This window comes from Tupaia chinensis, unplaced genomic scaffold (genome assembly GCF_000334495.1).
Source record: "Tupaia chinensis unplaced genomic scaffold, TupChi_1.0 Scaffold000032_1, whole genome shotgun sequence".
Lineage (NCBI taxonomy): Eukaryota > Metazoa > Chordata > Mammalia > Scandentia > Tupaiidae > Tupaia > Tupaia belangeri.
This window is the reverse complement of record NW_006159462.1, coordinates 454,809-471,863: the sequence shown is the minus strand read 5'-3', so window position 1 is coordinate 471,863 and position 17,055 is coordinate 454,809. Positions and strand designations below refer to the sequence as shown.

The 17,055-nt window shown below is 35.8% G+C and overlaps 1 protein-coding gene across 1 annotated transcript in view; it reads left to right on the top strand.

Annotated features, from left to right (window-relative positions):
- The window catches only part of CSMD3 (CUB and Sushi multiple domains 3), a gene marked incomplete at its 3' end in the record, with an annotated part of 1,277,483 nt that overhangs the window by 805,739 nt on the left and 454,689 nt on the right, over positions 1-17,055 (top strand). Inside the window, exon 14 of the mRNA XM_027771421.1 lies at positions 11,220-11,402. Coding sequence (XP_027627222.1) covers positions 11,220-11,402 — 183 coding nt within the window. The remainder of the gene's footprint in view (positions 1-11,219; positions 11,403-17,055) is intronic.

Below are 17,055 nucleotides of genomic sequence, written 5' to 3'. Positions count from 1 at the left end.
TTTAATAGTTCTAAACTGATAGATAAATGTTACATAAATGTTTGTTATAATCATGTGAATGAACACTTGAAGGCAAAAATGAATAAAAGCTCATGAGAGGGACCAGCAGATGGCTTAATGGTTAAATTGCTGGACTTCCATGTAGTCAACCAAGGTTCGAGTCCCGAACCTGGTGACTTAAAACTCATACTAGGTACGTGTACATGTGTGCCCAAAATCCTAAGAGGAGAATGGAGGAGAAGAGATTGAAGTGTGGCCATCCACCCTGGGGGGGTGATTTCTTGCTTTTTGTCTCTATTTCTTACTGTCTGGCAAATTCACACACCCTGTAACAGAAATCTTTCAAAAAACAAATAAAAACCTCTCAAAAACATCATGAGAAGAAACATACAAATAAATAAGAAATTACAGTAAACTACATGGCCTACTATACACATGCACCAACGCCTCTAGAAACCCAGAGAAAGGAACATAAACTACGCCTAAAAGCTAAGGGAAATCTTTATGGAGTATATATAGTTTGGTCTTGAGAGAAATAGAAAATTTCTCAGGTTTTACATACTGAAAGAATAAATTTTTTCCAGGCCAAGAAGATGGTATGCATAAGGGCATGCAGGCATGAAAGAGGACAAGTGTCTCAACCTCTTTGACATGTAGATTGCTTATGAGAAATGATAAGAAATCTGGAGAGGAAGGAAAAGTTTAGATCATGAAGGGCTTCTATGGTAAGGAATTTGAAGAGATGAATAGTCATAACATCACCTTTGTATTGAGTGGAGGTAGGATGAGTGTTTTGAAGCGTTAGAGACAAAAATATCCCTTGAAATTAATGTTATCATCCTTTCTTATCCAACACTGGACTCTAGTTATCCCTCTCTTTCCCCAGTGTTTTCCCTACATTCTTTCTCTCAAGCACCATAGAGCAGTAGAAAAGAATGTGGCATTAGAATTAGGTAGATATTGTGTAGAATCTCAGTTGAGCTATTTTTACAGATATACCAGAAAGGCTTGGTCATCTCTCAGAAACTCATTATTGTTCGCTTTTGAAGTTGAAATAATTGTTCCCAGCCAATGATGGTGCAATACAAATTATGTGAATTAAAATGGTTATAGTGTTTAGCAATAACCCCACCATATCAAATAATAGTCACTCAACAATGGCAGCTAATATTCTACCTGTGGAAACTGTATCTATGGTTAAAACCTTGAAATATTCCAGTTCCCTACCTTGCCTGCTAATTTATTTGCCACTTATAACTCACTTGCCTTAGCTTTATTCCCCCTAGAAAACAGAAGCTGAGGTAAAGATAGTGAACTAATACTTTATTGGAAGACTGGGAGAATGTACAAAACAGCAAGAAAAAGAGGGAAAGGGGTGGGCCAACCAGTGGCATGGTTATTAAGGCAGCTAGATCAAACTTGGTTAACTATATGGTTCAAGCACCAGACCTACAAAACATTGTAGATGCATGTGTGCATGTTCCAAAAAAATCTTGAGAGGAGAAGGGATTGTGGCAAGGCCATCGCCCACATGAAGAGGATGATTTCTCACTTTCTCTCTCTCTCTCTCTCTCTCTCTCTCTCTCTCTCCCTCTCTAGTGAGTACACATGCCCTATAATAAAAAACTAAAATTTAAAAACTACGGGGTAGCAGATGGGATGGTGGTTAAGGTGCTAGACTCCCACATGTCAGACTGTGGTTTGAGTCCCAAAACTGGAGGCTTGCTTTCTCACTTTCCCTCTCTCTGTCTCTCTCAGGTGAGCATGTAAGCCTTATAGCAAATAAAAATAATAATAATAAATAAAATAAAATAAAATAATTCTTTGAAAATTAAATAAAAACTTAAATAATAAATTAATGAATAAGAAAATAAAAGGAAAATATATATAAGCAGGGAAACAGCAAATCAAATATAATGTGTTGTTACTGAGCTAGTCACAGCTTCACAAAAAAAAAACACAGCTGAACTTTTGGCTATATGAACATATGGACCTTCTGTGCTTTTGAAACATCTGTTTTGGGAGAGAAGGGGAGGACAATTATCCACTGGTCTCCTTACCATCTCTTGCTCCTTGGTGATCAAAGTTCATCCCTTGGTCATTAAATTCCCCTAATTCCAGGTTGTGATCCAGACACTTAGGGAAGCAGACACAGATCAAGCTTCCTGTGATCCTGTGGGGTCATGTATGGGTCTTAGAGCTGTTATTATTATTTCTGCAATGAAAAAAATAAAGGTGACTGTGACAATGGTTCCTTTATCTACCTGAACCTGTGGGACAGGATAAGATAATTGGTAACAGAAGCTGTAGGAAATAGCCATGAATATCACTTCTGCCATATATTATTCACTTACAGTTAGTCACTAATATTGGCCAATAATCACAAAGAGAGAAATCTGATTTCATCTTTTGATATGGAGAGCATTAAGGAATTTGCATGTATGTTTTAAAACCACCACAGAACCCTTTGAGAACAAGCTACAAACATGACTCATTACTCCTAAATACTGTCTGATTTTGGCCAAATGAAGATTCTTTTGGGGCTTGAAAAACATGCCAGGCAAGTGTGTATGTTTGCCCCAAATCCCGAAATGAGAATAGAGAATGAATTGCAGCAGGACCATCCCTCCTGGAGGGTGTTTTCTCTCTCATGCACGTACACCTACCCTAAAGCAAAAAAAAAAAAAAAAAAAAAGACTTTCTCTTACATAATCATAAAATACCATCCAAATTAGAAAATCAGTCTTAATTCAACTCTGCCAAAAAATTAACAGATCCTATTTAAAATTTACTGACTATCCAGAAAAATGTTTCTTATTCTTTCCTTGTAGCAGATTCAACCCAAGAATATATATTTCATTGTCATGTCTTTTCATTTTCTTCAGTTCAGTGGAGTTCTCCAATTATTCTCTATCATGGTCTTGATAGCTTTTAAGAGTACAGGATTTTCATCGCATATATCACATCCCTCAATCTGTGTCTATCCAGTCTTTCCTCATATCCAGACTTAGGGCATGCATTCTCACAGGAGCACCACAAAAATAATGCTCATCTTCTCAGCACATCACATCAAGAGGCAAACAATATTAATATATTCCACATTTATTTGATGGTCATTTATCACTTAGTAGAGTTGATGTCTTCCTTGTTTTTCTATGGTAACATTATCACTTTACCTTTGTAATTAATACATGTTTTATGGAAAGGTAATATCGTATTTATTATCAAACATCTTGCCCAAATCTACAACAACTCTGATGGTTGTTGCTGTGGTTTGTATAATGGTTTGTCCCTCAAACATTAATGTTTTAGAATTTGTTCCCCAATAGGTGTTAGAAACTGGCAAAGCCTGTAAGAGGTTTTCAATACACTGCCAGACAGTGTATTGAACATACTACATCATCACCCACCATCATGAAAGGATTAGTGCTGTTTCACAAGAGAAAGTAGATCTCATGGAAAGGGTTGGTTCTCACAGGAGTGAGTTGTTACACAAGTTAAGAGCCCATAGGTCTCTCTCTCTCTTCATGTGTCCATTGACCTTTCTACTATTCTTCACAATGTTGTGATCATCAGAGACTAGCCAGATGCTGCTGGCCTCATGCCTTTGACTTTCTAGTCATCAGAATCACATACATATAAATCTCAAAAATTTTTTTTTTTGGAGAGATTTTCGCTATAGGACGCATGCGCTTGCCAGACAGACAGAGAGAGACATAGAGACAAAAAGCGAGAAATCACCCCCCAGGGTGGATGGTCACGCCGCAATGCCTTCTCCTCCATTCTCCTCTCGGGATCTTGGGCACATACGCACATGTGCCCGGTGTGAGTTTTAAGCCACCCGGTCCGAGAAGCGAACCGCAGTCGACTACATGGGAGTCCAATGACATAGCCATTATGCTAACTGCTGGTTCCCTAAATCTCAAGTTTTTATGAGTCACTTAGTCTCAGATATTTCTGTTTAGCAGTACACTAACAAACTATAAGTTAGTTACCAGATGTTAATTTTTTTCCTCTTTTCATTCATTCTACAGTTATTAACTGTAATTTTACATGGAGAAATAATTTTTCCTGTCTTATTCATTTCTTTGTATCAGTATGTGTTTATTCAATGAGTGGTAATTTATCATTATCATTGTTATTTTGATGGTTAAAGTGCTTTATAATAGCCAGTGGCGCCTCTTTCAAGTAGGTTATGTCTTTATTTTTTAATTCATGATAGAGCATATGCATTTAAGAGAGAGAGAGAAAAATGAGCACCCAGTTTTTGCTATGATTCTCTTCTCTTGGCCCATAAGATCATGGGTTCTCAAGTATATGCCTGGTGAGTTTCAGGCAGACAGGGCCAGGGACTTGAACCCCAGTCACTATGTGGGATCTGGGTTTTCTTGAGCAGTGCATTGCCATTGAACCACAGAGCGTCCCTCTATGTCCTTTTGATATATCTTCACCATCATTCTTTAAGTACTTGGGTATTCTAAGCTCGTTTTGTTCTTTCCTTTGACCAGTCCTGGAAACAGCTTCCTCGGTTCCTTTTGGTGAAGAATTGTATGTAGAAACAAAGATCTGGGCAGTCAGTATGCTTATGACTGTAAGAATTGATTGCTTTTTGAACTTTAAGTAGATAGAACTAGAAAATATGTGTGCATATATAGTCATTTAAAGCATGACAATGTTTTAGTCAACAACATATTGCATATATAAAGGTGTCCCATAAGATCCTATCATATGACATTGGTGTATAGTAGGTTATACCATCTAGGTTTGTGTAAGTACATCCTATGAGGTTCACCAACAAAATCTAACAAAACCTTTTTCAGAATGTATCCTCATCATTAAACAATGCGTGACTGTATACGTACATGTATGTGTGTATATATGACATATATATGTAAACACACACAGAGAGACACTATCTATGTCTAAATTTTAAATATGAATTCTTTCTAATCCCTACAATTTCTTTTAAACCCCTTGGGAGTTTTTGTAACCTTCTCTATGTCCATATTTGTAAATGCCCATTTTGATAGTAAGGAGATTGGCTACCCTTATCCACAATACTTTTATTTATGATTTACCCCATCTGCAATATACTTAATACTCAGTCTCAGTGGCTGCCTCTTTGACCTTGCTTCTACTTTCCTTTTTGCCCCTAGCCACATACTGACTTGACCCTACTACCTCCTCAAACCCTGATGCCACCATCAGTGCCACTTAAGCCTAAGTTAGTCTTTCTAAGCATAGAGAAATAACTGTGAAGGTAGTTCAAGTGTCAAATTTATTGTGATGACTTTACATGTTTGCCAACTTCGAATTACAAAGGGACTTTGCTTGTACCGTCTTTGTGCTTCAGTTAAGAACAAAGACCACATCTTATTTGTCTTTATATACCTACTATCTAATATTATTTTTGATACATATTGGAAATTGAATAGGGGTGACCTTGTGCAGTGATTAAATTCTTTCCTTCGGAAGCCAGATCTTACATGGCCAACTGTGGTTTGAATCCCAGACCCAGCAATATCAAAAACATGCTGGGAGCATGTGCATGCATAGCCCTAATCCTGAGGAGATGGAAAAATGGAGGGAGTGCTCTCTCTTGCTGTCTCTCTCTCTCTCTCTGGCACATGCTCCTGTGGGAAACTAAAAAGTAGAGGCTGATGGGACCAGCAGTTAGTGTAATGGCTATGTTGCTGAACTCCCATGTAGTCGACTGCAGTTCGAGTCACCGACCCGGTGGTGGCTTAAACTCACGCCGGGCACGTGTATGTGCATGCCCAAGATCCCGAGAGGAGAATGGAGGAAAAGGGATTGCAGCGTGGCCATCCCCCCTGGGGGGTGATTTCTCTCTATCTCTCCATCTCTCTCTGTCTTTCTGGCAAGTGCATGTGCCCTATAGCATAAAAAAAAAACTCTCCAAAAAAAAATAGAGACTGAATATAGATTTTTGTAAATGGTTAACTAGTGTATGTAGATTCTTTTACATTAGCATTAAGACTTTAGATTTAGACAGACCTAAACTCTGATATGTATGGGTGTGAGAAATTGGGCAAGTTACCTAATATTTTTTGAATTTCACTTTTCTCTTCTATAAATGGATATGAACATAGTTTCTTTATAGGGTTCTTCTGAGGAAGTTATATAATCAATATTAATAAAAATGCTTTCAAAGTACTAACACAGTTTCAGTACTTAACAAATGATAGATCTTACTAATAATTATTTGTTGTACTTATCCTACTATAACACTTAGCTTTTGTACATTAATCATTTGTTCAGAAATCAGTCTTGCCTCCTGGTAAAAAAATAAAATAAAATAAAAAATTCAAAGACAGTGATATATAATAGCTGTGTTTATTTTACGTGCTGCATATTGTCTGTTGCTGACTAAAACTTTGTTATGCCATAAATGACTACATATGCACACACATTTTCTAGTTCTACCTAATTAGAGTTGTAAAAGCAAAATTATAGCTTCTGAAATTACAGCTTCAAAATTATATCTTTATTTAAAAATGTATTCTTGACTTTAAAGAATGTTGTATTAAAGAAGTAAAGAAGTAGGACCAGCAGATGTAGTAATGGTTATGACTCTGGACTCCCACGTAGTCTACTGCGGTTCAAGTCCTGGACCTGGCAGCTTAAAAACTCATGTTGAACATGTGTGTGTGTGCCCAAAATTCCAAGAAGATAATGGAAGAGAAAGGAGGGGTGATTTCTCACTTCCTGTCTCTCTGTCTCTCCAGTGAGTGCACATGCCCTATGGCCCTATATTAAAATCCTCTCTTAAAAAAATAGTAAAGAAAAAGAATGAGGTTTCAAAATAATAGATTAAGTACTCACTCTCGACCCTCACACAAAAGTGATTAAAATATATAACATATATAATAATGTTTAAGTATGAGAAGAGAGGGGCTGGGACCAGCAGTTAGGATAATGGCTATGTTGTTGAACTCCCATGTAGCTGACTGTGGTTCGAGTCCCGGACCCAGTGGCTTAAACTCACACCAGGCGCGTGTGTGCACATGCCCAAGATTCTGAGAGGAGAATGGAGGAGAAGGGATTGTGGCATGGCCATATCCCTGGGGGGGTGATTTCTCGCTTTCTGTCTCTCTGTCTCTCTCCATCTTTTTGGCTAGTGCATGGGCCCTATAGCAAAAAACCTCTCAGAAAAAGAAAAAGAAATAAAAAGAGAAGGAGAGAGAGATAATTAAAATCAATTTGGTATTATATTTCCTTATCAGAACTAATAGAAGGGGAGCCAGAAGGTGGCGGTAGTTAAGGTGCTGGATTCCCACATGGCTGACTATGGTTCAAGTCCAGGATCTGGCAGTTTGAAAAATCATGTTGGGAGGCCAGCAGATGGTATGGTGCTTAAAGTGACTCTCATGAAGTTGACTGCAGTTCAAGTTCCAGACACTGCAGCTTGAAACTCACTCCAGGCACAGGTGTGTGTGTGTGTGTGTGTGTGTGTGTGTGTGTGTGTATGCCCATAATCTCAGGAAAAATGGAGAAGTAATTGTGGCATGACCATCCACCCAAGGGGTGATTTCTTACTTTCTGTCTCTCTTTTTTTCTGGTGAGTGCACATGCCCTATAGCACAAATCTCTTAAAAAAAAAAAAAAAAGAGAGAGAGAGAGAGAGAGATTGGCAGATGAAGAACCTATTCTTTCAAAAAATAGAGGGGTTAGGAAGTGGCATTGTGGTTAAGGGCACTGGACCCATATGGCCAACCATTGTTTGAGTCCCAGACCTGGCGGTTTGCTTTCTCACTTTCTCTCTCTCTCTCTCTCTCTGTCTCTCTCTCTCTTTTTGTCCCTCTCCAATCAAATTAAATCAATAAAGTTAAAATAAAATAATTCTTAAGAAAAAAGGAAACCATATTTTTAAGAAGGTATAAGAGTAGTCAAATTTTCTGAGAGTACACTGTGGGATATGTGCTCCTAGAGATCAGGAATTTTACTGTCGTTTGTTTTTGTTTTCAATTGGTGTGCCTCAGATACCTAAAACAGCATCTAGTACATATAAAGAAGTGCTCAATAAACATTTGCTAACTGTGGGATCAGATGATGGTAAAACACAACACTGGGAGACAAGCCCACATGGGAAGATTCCTAGTACAATTCTGTAGTCCTCCCTGAGCATTCCAAACACACACATGTCAATGATCGGAGGCTGGCTACACTGGGGGATTGAAGTCAGTCTCAGGACTGTTGGAGGTTCTCGCACTCTCTTTCTGTTTCTCTTGCTCATGTAATAAATAAATAAACAAGACATTTACTGATTAAACTGGATAGCTAACTGACAGTTTTAAATGTGTGAATTTAATTTAATGATAAAATACAGTAAGAATCCATACACAGTTTGGAACTCTAACACACTTCTTTTAGAAATTGACAGAACAAATAGACCAAATAATTAAGGGTATAAATAATTTTAATTTGACAAATATAATAAATTGAACTGTGTCTATTCCATTGCTTTATCCATTGTGAGGCCTGGATATACATATATTGAATACTAAAGCAATAACATCTGAAATTAATGACAAAAATTATAGTTCTGACTCATAAATCTAAAAGTGCTGGATTATTTATGAATTAAACAGAAATCAAAATGGAAACTACAAGCTACTTAGAAGTGAACAATAAAAGCTTTCAATATGAAAGAAATACCTTGAAGAAAATTTAATCTTAAATGTGTTTTATTTTTAGGAAACAAGAAAGGCTGAAAATAAATAAACTAAAACAAAACAAAAGAAAACAAATAAACACCCTAAGATTTCAACTCAAGAAGGTTGAAAAATACCAATAAAATCAAAAAAGGAGTTGAAATGGAATCCAAAGACCTAAAAAGTAAAAATGTTTAAATTAAAATCAAAACAGTAGAGTTGACCAACAAAAGCAAAAGCTAGTTCCTTAGACTGACTAATAAATTTGATAATTCTTTTTAGTAAGTACGAACAACAGCAAAACAGCCAGAAACAATGGAAGAGTAAATACAAATAAATAGCAATAGGAGTGAGAAATATTAATGACATATTTATAATAGAGTCATTTATGAAACCTATAATGTAATTCTCTTACTACTAAGCTGCCAACCTGGGAGATTGGAAAAAAAAAAAAATCACTTCTCTAAGGTTTATACATTAAATTGCCAATGTTAGTCCAACCCCCTCTCCCCAATCCAAACAAAATCCATTTCAATAGGAAAAGAAATTTAGAACTCAAAATTATATCAAATTCAGCCAGCTTTTTTGAGCAAGTTTTAACATTCAGACATCTATTTTTTTCTGTTTTGCACACAAACTTAAAGACTAATAAAACAAGCTACTAAAATATGGAGCCATTCTTCTGGCCTGGTGGTTAAGGGAACCAGATTGAAGATGACTGACCACATGTTTTAAATCCCAGCCCTGGCAGCTTGAAAAATACGTGAAGTTTATGTGTGTGCATGTCCTAAATCCGAACAGAGTGGAAAAATGGAGAAATGATTGCCACGTGACCATGCCCTAGTGGAGGGTTTTTTTTTTTTTTTTCCGTTCCCTCTCTCTCTTTCTGTCTGCCTCTCTCTGGTAGGCATGCATACCATCTGGAATTTTTTTTTATATATGGAAAATCACTAACCTCTTTCCTTGATATTAAAACTGGATGGTAGCCTAGCTGCAATGGCACACAGATAGTGCCACTCTGTGGGAGTCTGGAAGCCAAATGGGAGGCCCAGGTTCAGTACCCATGTCAACCTGAACGTGCTGAGCATGATTGTACACACCTGTACTCGTAGGTAGTTAGGAGACTGGGGCAGGAGGATCAAGATCTGTGAGACCCCGTCAAAAATTCTTATGTGCATCTTTCTCTGAATTTTTCTCCTTTCCTCTCTCCCTCTCATAAGCAAATTAATAAAAAATAAATTAACTGGATGAGAACAGGTTAGGAAAAAAATATATAGGTAAATGTCACTTTGATATAGATAAATTTGTGCAAATAAAATGTCTAACCAAATCCACTGTCTTAAAAACAGATCATTATAACCATCTGTGGATTATGCTAAGGATACAAAGGTGCTCAAAATTATATTTAAAACATATCATTTGGTTAAAATATAATCAAGTTATAGGATGATATTGACAATGTAACAACAGTTAAAGTGTGATAAATATCTCTAATAAGCTATATAGTTTTGTGAGAAAGTTTTTTTTAATATTTATATAAATGTAGCTGTTGATATTATATTTCATATGTTGGCTTATTATTTCAAAAGCATGGGAAAAACCTGGAAATTTACTTACCAAATTGTTGCTGGTGGTTACAGAAGGACCAGGAATATGTGAATATTGGAGTTTTGGGAGAGGCTATAACAATCTCAAACTTTTCTTTTTAAATTTTCACTTATCTTTTGCTATTTTTGTTGTTGTTGTTTCTTTACAGACATCTGTATTACTGGGGTTTCATGTGACTTAAAAACCCTGTTTCAACCATCAAAATAATTTACTGCTGACATTCATAGCTTCACTATGATGATCCCAGATACCTAGAGTTTCTTTGGTTACACCATAAATGGTGTTTTATTGGTGCACTTAAAAGATTTGTTCCCCCACAATTGCTCTCATTTCATCCAATAAACAGTTACTGAGGAACACAGCTAGATAATTTAGAATGTGAAATTTATTCCTGCCCTTGAGTGGACTTTTTTTTAGGAGCAAGTTGTTGGGGGAAGAAATTCAACTAATGAGTATCAAAGTAACAGACCCTAGTTTAAATGTATTGATGCTATAGGGTCAAAAAAGGTTCTCTCATGTCCTGGTCACATCCTAAGAATTTACTATATTATGTACAGATTATGAGAATAAGAAGCACATTTGGGATTTTAAGGAAATATATATGTACATATGTGTGTGTATGTAATACAGAGAGAAAATCTGAGATCATATTATACTTCTTCTGTTAGGTACATGACCTCTGGCAACCTCAGTAGTTCTGATGATCTCAGATTCTCCATCTACAAAAAGAGATAAACACAGTAATTGTCCCCTAAAGGTCATTTTATCAAATCATGTCCAAACAAGTACCAAAGGGAAAAAAAAAAGATCAAGATCAGAGACTATATTTAACTTTTGATCTAAAACTGCTCTTCCATAGCGTGTACATCTACTAAACTTATAGTATCAGTACCATGTGTGCAACCTTCAGTAGGTGACTTTTATCTTCTATTTTTACAGAAATTGAGAAAGAAAGTTGTGGTGATCCTGGTACACCCTTGTATGGAATTAGAGAAGGCGATGGGTTTTCTAATCGTGATGTTTTAAGGTTTGAATGCCAGTTTGGGTTTGAATTAATTGGAGAGAAATCCATTGTTTGTCAAGAGAATAACCAATGGTCTGCAAACATACCCATCTGTATATGTGAGTACCAAATGCTTTGCTTCCAGACAGCATATGTTACCCTGTCCTTGCATATAATTGCTTTAGTAATTAATCGCAAAGAGCTGGAACCATGTAATTATTTTTGGATGAGTAGCACTTTGTGATACTATCTTTAACAAGTATGCTTATGCCAAATTTCAAATTTCATTACAGATTTAAATAAAGTTAACATCGTTCACTTGGTAATTGCAAAATGTATATTACATGTGTTCTTTGGTGGCATTTTATACTTTATGGATAGCATACTTTTTTATGTAAATTACATATCTGAACTAATTCTGATGGGCTCATTTATTTTAGCAGGATAGTATATATTTATTTCCTATCAGAAAGAATTAAATATTTAAGTTGAAGTCTGTATATAATGCATTAACTTATGTTTGCTTGTAGATGCTCACATTAATTCATGAATATTGTTTATTTATATTAAACAATAGAATTTATTAATGTTTTAATGATATACAATATGCTTGGATTAAAATAAAATGATTTCGGGACCAGCAGGTGGCGTGGTGGTTAAGGCGCTGGACACTCCCACATGGTCGACCGGGGTTCAAGTCCTGGACCTGGTGGCTTGCTTTCTCACTTTCTCTCTCCCCCTCTCACCCTCTGTCTCTCTCTGGTCAAATTAAAAAAAAAAATCAATGAATGAATAAATAAAAAATAAAATAATTATAAAAAATAAAATAAAAATAAAATAAAATAATATGCTTTCTTATTTCATAGCAGTGGAGAGTATTAGGGTGGTTACCAAAGTATAGGAGCAGTTGGAGAGGTAAGAGAGATGGGGAAATTTTCAAAAGATAGTTGTTAGATAGGAAGAAAAAATTCAAGAGATCTATTGCACAGTAAAGTGCATGTAGTTAATGAGGATATACTATTTTTTTGAAAAATGTAGAGAGTGAATGTTAAGTGTTCCTACTACAAAAAATGTATTTAATATATTATTTAGCTAGTTTTAACCATTCCACTCTGTATATATATTTCAATATATCATATTGTAAATGATCAATTTATACAGCGTTATCTAACAATTTTAAAAAATAAAGGAATGTCAGGCCAACCTGTGGCCTAGTGATTAAGGCAGCTGGATTACACATGATCAACAGTGCAGTTCTAGTCGTGGACCTAGCAGCTTAGAAAAACACACTGGACATGTGTGCATGCATGCCCCAAATCCTGAAAGGAGTGACAAACGAGAAGGAATTGTGGTGTGACCATGCCCTATGGGCGGGGTGCTTCCACTGCCATTCCCCTGCCCTTGCCCTGTCCTCTGGCAAATTAAAAACAAAATCATGCAAATAAACATGCAAAATAAAATAATGTATTTTTCCAAATACATAAGACAGTTCACATTAAGTACAAAAAATATATAACTTGTATTACTATTGATGTACTGTTAGGTTCAATTAAATACTATCTTCATTACAGTGAAGTGGGTATTTTTAGAACCTGGGTATAATACATTATGTTTGCTCTTCACATAGTCTAGAAGAGGAACAGTACAAAGACGCTCTTAAAAAAAAAAAAAAATCCTTTTATTTCAGAGCCAGGTCTCACCCCTGAGATCACCTAGTAAGTTCTTATTGTGAGAGGAATATACATTTGGAGGGTCAGATTTGATTCTGTTTACATCATTTAAAGTGTAAGCAGTACTTTTTTTATTAATTTTTTAGTTTTTTGCAATGGGGTGCATACATTCACCAGTGATTTTAATTGAAGAGTTTTAAATCTATGTGTTCTGTCTGAAAGATAATGTTGGTCTATCCTATTAACATATTGCTGCTCATCAAAAAATGAAACTGTGGGCCAGGGAGTGAAATAGCAATAGTGTATCTAGACCTTCATGGGAAAGATGCTGAGGATCCTCTTGAGCACATCAGGTACATGTGTGTGCCACTGATCTTGGTTGGCTGAAACTGGGGGCAAGGAGGTTCATAGATTGCAGAATTGGGGCCCTATTAATGGTGCCTATACTGTCATGGCTAGGATAAATAAATTTTTTTAAAAAGAAAATATTTTAACGCATTTTAATTGATGCCAAAATTATTAATTTACTGAAAATATATAAAGGCCAGCAGGTGGCTTTGTGTTTAAGAGAGCTGGATCCCACATGGCCCATTGTGTGGTTTGAGTCCTGTAGAGCGCCCCCGCCCTAACATGGCGCCGAGAGCACCCAGACCTCTACACAAACAAGCCCATATTTGGTTATCGTTCCTGTTCCGGAACACGTAGGCACTGCCTCAGCCTATCAGTGCTTGCCTGGTGGCAAAAGAGGACTGGTTCACGGGACGGATATATAGGGAGCCCAGGTGGGCTGGGGGAAAAGAAGGCTGCGGAGAAAGAAGGAGGGAGGGAGAAGGCTGGGGAGCAAGGAGGAAGGAGGAAGAAGATTGTAAGAAGCCTGGGGTAATAAAGCGTTCTGGAGAAGACCTTGTCAGCGTCGTCGTTTGAAGCGACAGAGTCCCAGCACAGGTGACTTGAAAAACATTCCACATGCATGTGTGCTTGCCCAAAATCCCTAAAAGGAGAAGTGAGAAAATGAGATGGGATCGTGGCATGACTATCCTCCATAGGGGTACCTTCTCCCTTTCCTGCTCTATCTCTCCCTGCATTCACTCTCTGGCAAATTTTAAAAATATATATTTAAAATATTCCTGACTGAAGCAAATTTAAAATAATAAATTAACACTCTAGACAACTTTTTTTAATATTTTAAAAATAATTAAGTCTAATATCCCAATACACGATAAAACATGTCATGTAAACTGACAATGTTTTATAGACCAGCAACAGTTAATTTGAAAATGTACTTTAGAGAAAATTTATTCGGAAAATCACATAAAATATGTAGAAATAATTGTTACATGAATCTAAGCAATTTATAGAAAGAAAATAATAAAACTTAATGAGAAAATAAAATTGTATGAAAAAGTGGACAGATATCATATTCCTAAATGAGAAAACAACCATGTATGTGAATTTTTCAGAAAATGTTGAGCAACGATTCTTTTAAGCTTATTCATTAATTTCTTTCTTGGAGATAGTGATGGAGAAAGAGAAAGAAACAGAGAGACAGGGGTCTTCGACAGAGAGTCCTCTTACCACAATCTGCTCCAGTATCAAACAGCCAGGATCACAGACGTTCACATAGATCCTGGGGGCTCAGGGAAATCCATTGTCAGTCCAGTTGTGTTGCAGCTATGTCACTGGCGGGCCATGCTTTGCCTTTTTTTTTTTTTTTTTTTTTTTCTATTGTCAGAGGGCTTTCATGCTTGTGAGAGAAAGAGCGAGCCAGCGATCCAGCGAACCCATGTATCCCCCAGTGGGTCATACCCAGTGGGTCATAATCATGCTGAGATTTGAGGCACCTACATATATGTTTCTGATACATTTTTTAAGCCACTGGAGATACAGTATTTGAACCATGTGAGATCTAGCTCCCTTAACCATTAGGCTACAGAGTCAGCTCCTACTTTGCAATTTTAATAAAAGTCCTAACATAACTAGAAACTTGACCTAATGTATTACATACGTCTGTGAGAAATAGGCATGACTAGATATAAGAACTTTGTAAAAGCAAAGTACTTATGTGGATATAAAGCATTTTTTTAATTGCCAAAGGCCTCCTGCACTTGCTAGAGACATCTAATGATTTTAAAATGTGAGTTTACATTTTTGTGGGGGCAGAATAAAAAATAATGAAACCAAACACATTTGAAATCTTAACTCAACCTGATTAATGACTGTCAGGTGGCAAGCCCTGGTTTTAATTCCTAAATTCCTTCCTTCCATATAACAAATAAATTTAGGTACAAAGTATTTTTTTAAAGTGTACAAAGTTTTTTTTAAGCACTAAATATTATACTTAGAGGATTCTCTCTTGGTAGATATATCTGTATTTGTGTAGATAGTGAGATATTGGCCTAATTTTCCAATGTTAATAATAAAAAAATCTAATTATTTTAAGAGAGTTTCTATGTATGTATGTATGTATATATTTGCTATAAGGAGCAGGCACTTACCAGAGAGGCAGAAAGACAGAAAGTGAGAAATGACTCCTCCCCGGGGAGATGGCTGAGCTGCAATCCTTTTTCCTCTTGAGATTTTGGGCATGCATGCACACATGTTTGACATGAGTTTAAGCCACCAGATCTGAGACTCAAACTGCAGTTGACCATGTGGGAGTCCAGTGATGTAACCATTACACCGTCTGCTGGTCCCAAAAAATCTAATCTTGAAAACAGTATAAAATACAAGACTATTTTTAATACTCAGAGAAAATTCTTTATGCTAAAATAATAACATTTTGAATAATAGAGAAAAGTTGTGTAAATATTATAAACTAAGAGGTCATAATCTTAAATAGCTAACATTCATGAACAGATAATTCTTAAAAAAGAAAAAAATACAAATGTCCGATAAACATAAGAAATCTCAAATTTCATTAGTAGTCAAAGAAGTGCAAGTTAAAACAGTATGTTATTTTCATTTATCCAATAGACAAATAGAGAAGAGTGAATTAATCATAATATTTTATTCTGCCAAGCGTGTTGAATTCTCTAGTGTATTTGTTGTATTACAGTAAAAGTTGATAAAACTTTTCCAAGAAGAAGTTAAGCACAATTTTTTGAGGCTTAAAGTTTATACCATTTGCTAATCTAATTGCTTTCCGTTTTTTGGAAATTAATCCTAAGGAAATAATTTATTAAAATTTTTTCTTCAAAAAGATGGTCAGTGTTATTTATATTTTAAAATACAATTCTAAATATGGAACATTGGAATAGCTATTAATTTTTTTATATCCATATAAATGAATGGAATGAGTGGTTTCAAATGATGAATATAATTATACTTAATAACTTGAGAAATTCATATATATTAAATTAAAAAAGTAGAATTTGGTACAAAATTTTATGAATTTAATTTTGCTAAAATATGTAATAGAAAACACTAGGAGGAAACATCAATATTTTAACTTCGATTTATTTTGTATGATAGATAATTTTTCTTCTTTATCCTCCTTCTGCTTTCTAAATTTTCTATGTAAACTTTTAAATTATTATTTTATTTTAGATTATTGTAAAAGTTTAAAAAGATACAAAGAAAGCAGGAGAAGGGAGAAAACTTCATTTTACTGTGGCGTGAGAGCTATCATTTAGCTGTCTTCCAGTGTTATCCACCTGTGATAGCTATTATAAAAGTTAACACATCTATTTTTGTTATAAACCATCAGAGTATCTCAGGAACATTGTAGGAATGAAATTCACATAGCAAACACTCCATCCCTGAGTTTTCTCTGGGCTCCAGGACCTCAGCTCTGTTAATACACATGTAATATTTTTTTGTCTGCTAATATTTCATGAGTCTTTTTTTTTAAACTATGCTCTTGTTTAACTTTATTTATTTATTTATTTATTTATTTATTTATTTATTTATTGAGAGTTTTTTTGCTATAGGGAACGTGTGCTCACCACAAAGACAGAGAGAGACAGAAAGCGAGAAATCAACCCCCTGGGGGGGATGGCCATGCCACAATCCCTTCTCCTCTCGGGATCTTGGGCATACATGCACACACGCCCGGCATGAGTTTAAGCAACTGGGTCCAGGACTCAAACCGTGGTTGACTACA